The following is a 10,133-nucleotide window of genomic DNA, read 5'->3' as shown; positions in this document are numbered from 1 at the left end:
AGTATATATCAAATATGTAACACTAACAACAATTGTGTGGCACATAATGGATTACAATATCAACTTGTCTAAGAATTATTTTTTTTCTTATTAGAAAGTATTCAAATATAAAAAAAAAATAGCTCGATTATTTTGCGAAAGATGCAAAAATATGCTTATGATAAGAATAAAGTATTTATGAAAAGAGAAGAGACTTCCCATAGAGACAATAGAAAAGCATGAAGAAAATGTGTATCCTTAATTTGCAGTTATTTTGTTTGGATATTTTTTGAAAACTCAAAGTAAACCCGCCAATAAAATTACTGCATTACTAGTTCAATTTTATAGACACTTGTACAATTTTATAAGCACTTGTACGTGTTTCACACTCGAACTAGTATATTTTCTACATTTTTCATAAACTAAAAAATAAATTACCATTAGGATAACTTCTAATGGCAAATTCGAAACAACAAAGTTAAGTTATTTTAAGTAGAAGTGGCAATTGAGTCGGATCGGATCAAAATCTATCAATTTAAAAATATAATATATTTATTAAATAAAAAAGTATATATTTAAATTGAATTATTTTATCAAATAAGTGATCTAACTCGATCATTAAGCAGCCCTAATTTCAAGGCTTTTAGCATGTGGGGACCTAAACTCATCCTTTGGCACCTCACGTCCCCCGCCCGCTACATGCTTTCTTCCATTATTTAACGCTTTGATGGCAGGGATTTGTGTGGTCGGGTGCGTGCTTAGTCTCGTAAAACGCATTAAAAGCAACGGAATCAAGTACTTCCGGGCTGGTTCCACGGTGTGGCTGCGAAATCAAGGGAACGGGTGCCCGCCGTCCTCTTCGGCTCCAAATTCGATGGAAGGCCGAGTCAAATGCTTCAAGTTTCGAATCCATTCTTTAATCATGGCTGTTCCTTCTTTTCTGCTCATCACTGCCACAACCAGTGAATTGTTCTTTAATCGCCACTGTCCAAACTCATCGCCTCAGGAACTTGGCCTGGTGAATTGAAACCCGGTCACTTCCCTTTCCCCCTTTACGTTGTGAAAGGTTCCCCGAGCTAGGATCTTCCATTAGCTACACTCTTCTCAAGCAAGAGGAATGGCGTGGGCTTATTAAATCATTGCTGTTTTAAACTATTTTAATGTCGTCTCAAGCATTCTTGATGGTACTTTAAGATTTAGACTCTACTGATAGAGCATTTTTACTCTCGGCTTTTAATTTGGAGGACCATTTTATATTTTAATTCTTGACATGCATGTAAAACAAGCATAATGGTGTAAGGAAACCGGCTTAATTGTGTGTAAGAACAAGGCCAAACTATGTGTAAAAGATTAATAAATATAAAATGATCAACTATGGAAGTGTTAAACTGGGTTATAGCATTCCCTTTTAACTTTCTTGTAGTCATATCTTGAGGGGAGACCAGGCTAGCAAATTCCACAAAGCGTAAAAGATAGGAAGCAGCTAAGGAGAGGTGTATGTACTTACATTATCTCTTTCTTTTTTGTCGGATTTGGGAATGATGGGGGCTTAGATTTTGTTCGCATTTTAAAGGACTGAAGACGGTTTAAGCAAAAAAAAAAAAAAAGGACTGAAGACGGCAAAGGTAGATGCTGCGACACCAACTACTGCTAATTATACACAGATTATGGAAAGAAATCCATGGGGAAGATGTGCAAAGAAATATGAATGGCTGGCCTATTTCACACGTCCTATCTGGATGTATGTGCCATAGGCAGAATATTCTGCCCCAATTTTATATCTTTATTGCTTAATCAACAAGCTCTTGTACCCAGAAAAAAGGAAGCCCTAATTCTACTAAGGCCTCTAGGCAATGGGTTATGAATGAACAGGGTAAGTGCAGACCGACTCCTGCACACCGTCTCCTGACTCAATGTTAAAGTCCAGTGATCAGTGATCACGTAGCTTGACCTTGAAAAATGCATCAAGTCAAATATGTTATGCTGGTGGATACACTAGAGAATAAATCAGAATTCGAAGTTATAGTTTTGCAGTAACAAAATCACTAATTACTAAAAACCCTTTTTCTTCACAGGGCATGTATTATTCCATCAACAATCTGAAGAATGGGGAACATTACTTACCTGGATACTGGGTTTCCATGATTCAGAGAATCATCAGATCATGGTGGAAGAGCAATCATAAGACTCAGCTCAAAATTGTCACTATTTAGAAAACTGAAGCCATTGCTACCATGGTGTCTCTTGGGAATGTAACCACAAGTCCAAAGGTCATGCAAAAAGTTTAATCGACAAAAACTATTTCTGGCAGTTCTTTTGGTAATTGATCCATACTTGCCTTGATCATACTCCAGGAATGCCTTCAAAAGGCCAGAACAACAATGCAATTCATTTAGAAACTTCAGATCCCATTAACGCTTGGCATCTTTGAAGGATATACTTGCAGAAATGCCGATTTATATAAAGAATATATTGCGCTTGAGTTCTATCTATCAAATCGCTCCATCCATTCTGAGCTCTGTCTTCCATGGGCAGAAAGAATAATTTTTCAACAACTGCATCCTTTTAGCATGTACACATAAGCCAGAAAGCACATCTTTTCAAAAATAGATGAATGGACCACTACACGAGGTACGCTTGTATTCTGTTGATTATCAAGTGAGCTCCAGCTACAGATAGAAGCTTGAGATGAAAATGGTTCAAGTTTGAAGTTCTGAGCAGAAGCTCAAACTGGACTTTCAGTAAAGATACGAGGAGGGTGAGTCATTTACATGATTTACAATGATGACTTATTCATGCTTGAGATCCCCACTTCGGTCAACTATCCCGAATCAAATTTGTCGGCTCGCTTAAAACATACTTGGGCAATTCATATTTAGCACCTGCAATAAGGCTATTGTTAAAAGACAGTTCCACAAATATGATCCGATATGTAAAGAGAAAAACAGAGACCTAACACATTTTTACCTCTTTCATCATAACAAAGAGTCATGTCAGCATTTGAAACAATTATACCAGCACTGTCCACTATTGCTTGTGCAAGGGTTAAATCAGCTTCTGCTGCAGCTCGGAGTGCATCCCAAATCTCTGACATAGCCAAATAATTTATATAAATAACATACAATCCTTAATGTTCTAGATATTTCAGAAGCAACCATTGGCGAAGTAGGTTTCGATGTGGCTACAACTCTCTCTCTCTCTCTCTCTCTCTCTCTCTCTCTCTCTCAATAAGCATTTTATTATTGAGAATGTCTTCTATGTAGACAATACCACACTATTATTAGGAAAATGAAACACTAACTGGGAAAAGAAATAGTAACACTATCCCTCATACATCTTAGCACTTTGCTGAAAGGGAACTTGCACACTGTAAGGGTTCCTTTTTCTTAATCAATTTGATCTCTGTTTTTCTTAAAAAGATCAGCATTAGGAAGGAAGTACCTAAGTTGCTATAAATCTTTCCATAAGAAAAGTTTAGGGGTCATTAAATTGAAAGGGATGTAGCCCTTATCTTAAAAAAGTCAAATGAAGGTAATAAGAGGAAAAGTAGAGACAGGATACAAATGAGCACGGAAGCTTGGTGCATCAGCAAGACAACTGAGGTACAGTGAAGAAAATTTTTTGTCTCCTTTATCTGGTTTCTTGTAGGTGGCTATGTCGGGCACTAAAAACACGTAGACAGTTGACCCCCAACAGCTCACCTCAATTTCAATAGGAAATAAGTCAAACTGGATGGAAATCCAAGTTCATGACTGTGTGATCATAGCAAAAAGGGCATGTTGACAATATTCTTTCAATTAGATTTTTTTAAAGCAGATTAAGTACACTTTAGACTTTCAGTCTGACAAGATACACATGACACTCCCACTTGTAATTACTAGAAACTGTTAGAAGTGCCAATGTGTTAGTTTGACAAGTTCTCTTTTTAATAAAAGAAGTGTTATTCTGTAAAATTTGCAATCCAAATGTCAAATGGATGTATTGAAGAATATGGTTCATTCACCAGTTTATGTTTTGGGATCAAGAATGGATCAGGAAGATTTACATGGTGGTCATTTAACTAGACTCAATTTACTTATCTTTTTTTTTTCTTTTTTTCTTTTGTTTTTGTTGGTTGGGGGGGGGGGGGGGGGGGGGGGGGGGGGGGGGGGCAATAATTCTCGATGGTCATTTCCCTATCAGATTAATTGCACCTTCTGTAATACTCAGACTCCTATGGGCTTCTGGCAATTTATTTTTAAATTAATGTTGATAGAACAACAAAGGTTTTAGGACAAAGACAGAAATTACTTGCCTGCATTACAAGTTTGATTTTGTTGCATAGAAGTGCATGTGCAAGTAGAGGAATTTCAAGATTAATGCTGAATTGCTTAGAAAGAAAAAGGACCACTATTTTAAGGTAAGAAAACAAATGAAAACCTTCTGAAGGTTGAATATAAGAAAGTAATTTACAAAGAACGTGAGATGGAATCCTCATCTGTCTTAAAGAAGCAATATGTTCTTTCACTATGCAACTTAAATGGTTATGTTGTTCCATACAGATGTGTCAATTTCCACGTCAAGAAGAAAAAAACTGGATGTGGTCCATTTTCCATATGCCCTCTGTAATTGTTGGTCAAGCTAAAGTAAGAGCATGGAATAGGTTTATGGATTTAAAACATTAGAAGATTCCTAGCAAAAAAAAACATTAGAAGATGGACATAGTTTCTCTCATTAAGAGAACAACTTAAATTTGGAATTTATTCCCCTTGTTATATTAAGCACCAGTTGAAAATATAGTTATCCAATGACCTTTCATGTACTTAAGAGAGTTTCTGATAACAAAACAGACATTCCGACCAGTAGGTTGTCTGGCTGCACAAAGCAGCTTACATTGAATCTGGGGAGAGACTATATGGACTAGATTCAACTTGTATGGTGATTTGACCCTTAGTTTTTATTTTTCCTCAAAACATTTTTCATCTTTATGGAGCACAGAATCCCCATTGTAATACTTGGTTGCCTCTAATCAGTTCACCTTACAACTAAACAAGCTATGGCATAAAACTATAACAAGGTCCAGTTAAATGGATATGAAATTCATATTTCTGACTATACATGCATCCACATTCACTGTGATGATAAAATCTGATAGACAGAAAAGAATTTAACTGCTCAGCAAGTGCACCAATGAAAGTCCTGGACAAGTCACACAGCTTGATGTTTCACCATAACAAAGAAGAAGTGAACAGGCATGCCAACTTAAAAATGTCAAAAAGATGCAATGAATATGGAAATAATGACATTTTTAAATATCATTTGCACTTAGCATGCATTCTTCTCATTTAATAAAAAAATTACCTTTAATAGTGAAAGGAAAATGAACAGACGACAAAGCTCTTGTTAAATTACCTTTTTGAATATGTGACTTTTCAGAATATATGATGATTTGAAACCCTCATTTTCAATGATTTAATGACAGAACCCAATCTCAAACTCTTTTGCTCTTTTATGATTCTAAGGCCAACAATGGGAAACTGGATACTAGAGCAAAAGTTTTCAATGCATGTGAGTACAGTTTTGCTTTAGTCATCAACAATATAGGTGGTGCTAAATTCTCAGAAAACTCAGGTGGTAATAACAAATAACAAAGATAAGTCAACTTCAACGGAATGAGCACCTTTCTGGCCACCGTAATGAGGGGCTGTATCCCAAAATTCATCACGCATCTGTATAAGCTGAGTCCTGGTTATTGGTTGAGTATGCTTCCACGGTTTTGGCTTTTGGAGTTTTCTGGTAGTATTCTCTGCAAGCATTAAAGCTCACCAGATCAAAAACTTGAACCAACTCTTAGTATAAAAGGCAAAGTTGCAGGGGTAATAACGAGTCAAGCTGTATGTTACTTGAACATAAACTGAAAATAATGATACTAAACTAGGAAGTACAAGGTACAAATGTAGGAGTAAATTGCAACTGCAAATGAACTCATATAAAATGTACCAAAAAAAAAAAAGATTGCATACGAGAACAAGATTTCAAAATTATGAAGCAAGATAAAATGGATGCATTGTATAGCTCATTCTACCAATTAACAAAAGAATGTGGAACAATAGAAACTGACCTTCATTGTCTAACACGAAATGTGGCTAATTGAAGTAGGATGTTAAAGAAAAGATACATCTCCTTTCATATGACTTGCACTAAAAAGTCAAGCCATCAGTGTAATCAAAAGTCATATAACCACTCAAGGCTTACAAGACTTTCATGAGGTGTAGTTCAGAGTTATATGCACCATTCAAAAGTTTCAAATTACGTCAAATTGTTCCATTAAACAGTTTTATACATGCTACAGCAAACCTAAATATCAATAAGGCTTCGACAAATTGAAAACTTTCATTTGCTATGACCAAAAATAAGCTAGTTTTTTTCATTTTAGAGAAAATGAACACTGGTACAAGACTCTAATACAGAATATATACTAAACACCTTAACTTCAACCCTTCCAATTCAAGAGAACCTGACAATCCCTGTTGGATGTAAAATTTGGATCTGCTTATTTCTTCTAGGGACATGATTTTTTTAATCCTTAATTTAAATGGAGTAATAAATTCAAGCAGTTTGAAAAATTATATACATACATACATACATACATACATCTCTCTCTCTCTCTCTATATATATATATATATATACACATATATGAAAGTTCAGAGGGAAGCTACTTTGTATAAAGTACAAGATACAAATAATAAATTATTAAATGATGACTTATTCAGTTGAAAGTTGTATTATAAGTAACAGGGGCATAACACTAAATACGGTTGTCTCTACTTCTAGGTTTTTTTTTCCATCATTCTCTTGAGTAATTTGAAGTCTTTCAGTAATTTCATGATCAAGACTTTCCTAACCAAATTGCTGCACAAAATCATTTTAGATACGGTTTTGTTACAGTCCATTTTTATATTTTTTAATAGATACAATCATAGAAGAGTAGATCCCAACCATTGGTTAATGCGAGGTATTATAGAAAACTTACAAATGTACCAACTGCCAACCAGTTTTTCCTTGCCTTTATTTTTTTATCTCTAATTCAAGCAACATTCCTGCTCAAGGATCCCCTTAACACCTCCACCTCCGCCCACTCCACGTCATCCAATGCAGACTTCCAGCAAGACATTGCTCACTGCCTTGTGATATACAGGGGCCCTCACCTCCTCCCCAGCCTCTTCTTCGCCCTTGAACCCCAACCATCTCCAGGGAGCCCTCTCCCATCCATAACACCTCCTTCCCCACTATCGGCACCCTCACTCCACCACAGATGACATCAATAAGTGCTCTCCATATCAGTCATTGCATTGCAAGAGTAAGAAGAAGAAGGTAAAACGAGAGAGAGAGAGAGAGAGAGAGAGAGAGAGAGGGAACAAGTCAAAAGAAGGCACGGCTTTAAGCTTAATCACAATGAAAGCAGATAAACTGACATGTGTCACTAGTTACCCAGTCACGCGTCTTAATCTATCCATTTTCAAATGAATGGATAGGATCATGTACCTGTATGAAAGGTCAAACACACCATACCATTTACCTTTTAGATACTATGCTTAACTATGAAATAACATTGTCTATACTAAACATTAAATGCATAAAATTTTGGATCTAGTTCTATATCATCAATTGAGTAGAGTAAATAGCCATTTATAATCTAAGACCTCTATGTGGATGTTTAAATGTCTAAACAAATGGTCACTTAAAATTTAAATAGGCAAAATAAAAACTTACACACCACAAAGCCATTTAACTAGCCACAATAACTGCATAGCCATTTAAGTAGCCACTGAATACCATATAAATTAGCTAAAAAAGCTCCTTTATGACTGTTGTGAGTCATCAACTAAATAGCAAAAATAATAATCTCATCCACCAAGTGGCAGATGATTCAAGGATGCTGGTAAGCATATATGCACTTTTATGTCATCTCAAATACTTTATGTTGAACTTACGTCATCATTTGTCAGTACTGAGGCCCACCTTATGCTACCAAACCCCCAAATTAATTCTTTACATATTAGAGCCCAATTGTTTTAATGAAAAATGCTAAAAAGATAATAAAAACCATACATGTGAATTAGATGAAATACTAACTATTGATGCAATAAATCCTCAACCAAATAAAAAAATAGTAATCTCATCCACCAGCTAGCAGATGATTCGGGAATGCCAGTAAGCTAAATGCACTTTTATGTCATGTCAAATTCCTTATGTTAAACTTACATTACTGATTGACAGTACCAAGGCCCAGCTTACACTACCAAACCCCCAAATTAGTTCTTTACATAATAGAGAAAAAAAAACACCAGCAACCAAAAAAAACATAAATGTGAATTAGCTCAAAATTTGACTGTTGATGCAATAAATCACCAACCAAATAAGAAAAAATAGTAATATCATCCACCAGCTGGCAGATGATTCTGAATGCTGGCAAGCATGTACGCACTTTCATGCCACATCAAATTCTTTATGTTGAACTTACATCATCCATTGTCGGTATCAAAGCCAATTTATGTTACCAAACCCCCAAATTAATTCTTTACATATTAGAACCCAGTTATTTTTGAATAAAAAAACTAACAAGATAAGATATGTTTACAAGATACTAAATGCTGTAAATGTTAATTAGCTGAAAATTTTCACCATTGACTTCGTGAATCATCAACTGGATCACAAAAACAGTAATCCCATCCACCAGCTGGCAGATGATTCAGGGATGCCGGTAAGCATATAACACACTTTTGTGCCACGTTAAATGCTCAAAATCGGACTTACATCATTCGTTGTTGGTATCAAGGCCCAAGTCACGATACCAAACCCCCAAATTTTTTTAACATATTAGAACCCAGTTTTTTTCAGGAAAAAATGCTACAAGATGATAAATGTTTACATGGTGCAAGTTCCAAGCTGTTCCTTCACAATCTATACACCACAGGCATATCATAACCGACAATTGTTGAACAAACTCGACTTTTGATACATCGATCTGAACTGATCCAGTTTTCAAAACACCTGGATCCATATGAACCATTTAAACAAGGGCTATAGTAGCAATAAAGAGAGCACAGCGACTACTATCCACCAATCTATAACCTGGAATTAAGAAATCCAGTTATGATCATCAAGAAACAAGAGCAAGACCAAAACAGAAAGGTTTTGGATAATGAATATAACACGACATCTCAAGAAAATTATACAATTTGAGTACACGCGACGGGCGTGCGCCAAAAAACCCATCCCAGATGAGGGAAATACCTGGAGAAATCGAAACCTAGGGGGAGATGGGGAGAAGAAAGAGTTCACCTTCGTCTTTGCTCTGGGTGGATCCAGCGCAGCCCATCGCAATCGCTTCCCTTGTGTCGTCTGTCCTCCGGATCGTGAGGGAGGGGGATCAGACCATCGCCTTCTCGCCGGCCCCGGCGAAGGGAGGAGGAGGAAGAGCGAGCTCGAGGGCTCCGATGTCCGGTCAGGGATCTCGAAGAGAGGGCTCGGAATTCGGTGGGGTTTGGATGGATGCGGGTGGCGGAGGGAGCGCAATTCCGGGAGCTCTCCGGTGGGAAGGTCCAAAGTGGTACTCGTTGGACTGTCTGAGGTGCGGTTTCGGGTTCTGTTGGCTTATGTATTAATTATTTCTTTGGGGTTCTCCTGGATGCTTCCTTTCTTGGGCTAGGGCAAAATTTTGGCCTTTTCCCACTCCCCGCTTCCTCTCGGTACCAGTAGCGGGTACCACCTTATTCTTACATTCTCAGTAAGCTGTTCACAAAAACTAGATCGTCTCCTTTACTTCTCACCGCTCTCAAACAAATTTTTAGACTCCAGATGTACCTATTCCTCCATTATTATGGGGCATTTTGACCTTTAATTTGGTACACAATCCTTATTCCTCCATTATTATGGGGCATTTTGACCTTTAATTTGGTACACAATCCTCATGCAAAATTAGCGTGAGCTGCCGGTATAAAAAATATATATATTTTTTCAATATATTTATATAAATTAATGGCAGCAAGGTATTATTTCTGCAGGGAATCTTTAAATACTTTTTTAATTATATTTTAATATTCAAATTTTATGTCATTTGTAATTTTTTTGGATTTTTGTTGAGATCTTAAGGAATGTAAAAAAAATTAT

The 10,133-nt window shown here is 36.5% G+C and overlaps 1 protein-coding gene across 2 annotated transcripts; it reads right to left on the bottom strand.

The window, feature by feature from the left end:
- Positions 1 to 2,187: 2,187 nt before the first annotated feature.
- On the bottom strand, positions 2,188 to 9,706 carry LOC103708967 (ubiquitin domain-containing protein 1-like). 2 transcript variants are annotated; one of them, XM_008794097.4, is made up of 5 exons: positions 9,306 to 9,706; positions 5,639 to 5,764; positions 2,947 to 3,066; positions 2,751 to 2,861; positions 2,188 to 2,648 (listed from the first exon to the last, which is right to left on the bottom strand). In XM_008794097.4, the coding sequence occupies exons 1-4, from the start codon at positions 9,340 to 9,342 to the stop codon at positions 2,797 to 2,799; spliced, it is 348 nt and encodes a 115-aa protein (XP_008792319.1). In that variant the 5' UTR covers positions 9,343 to 9,706; the 3' UTR covers positions 2,188 to 2,648; positions 2,751 to 2,796. The 2 variants fall into 2 exon arrangements, with proteins under 2 accessions (XP_008792319.1, XP_008792318.1); XM_008794096.4 differs by having other exon boundaries at positions 2,188 to 2,861; positions 9,306 to 9,704.
- Between the last annotated feature and the right edge of the window lie 427 nt (positions 9,707 to 10,133).

Source organism: Phoenix dactylifera, chromosome 11 (assembly GCF_009389715.1).
Source record: "Phoenix dactylifera cultivar Barhee BC4 chromosome 11, palm_55x_up_171113_PBpolish2nd_filt_p, whole genome shotgun sequence".
Taxonomy (NCBI): Eukaryota; Viridiplantae; Streptophyta; class Magnoliopsida; order Arecales; family Arecaceae; genus Phoenix; species Phoenix dactylifera.
This window is presented reverse-complemented; position numbering and strand designations above follow the sequence as displayed.

Bases quoted from the DNA above. Each gene is read 5' to 3' on its own strand.
- LOC103708967 (XM_008794097.4), bottom strand. From the start codon at position 9,342: ATGGGCTGCGCTGGATCCACCCAGAGCAAAGACGAAG. The intron at 3,067-5,638 runs GTGCTCATTCCG...TGGCTATGTCAG, and splicing joins TCATTACGGTGGCCAGAAAG to AGATTTGGGATGCACTCCGA. The intron at 2,862-2,946 runs GTAAAAATGTGT...GCCTTATTGCAG, and splicing joins TCTTTGTTATGATGAAAGAG to GTGCTAAATATGAATTGCCC.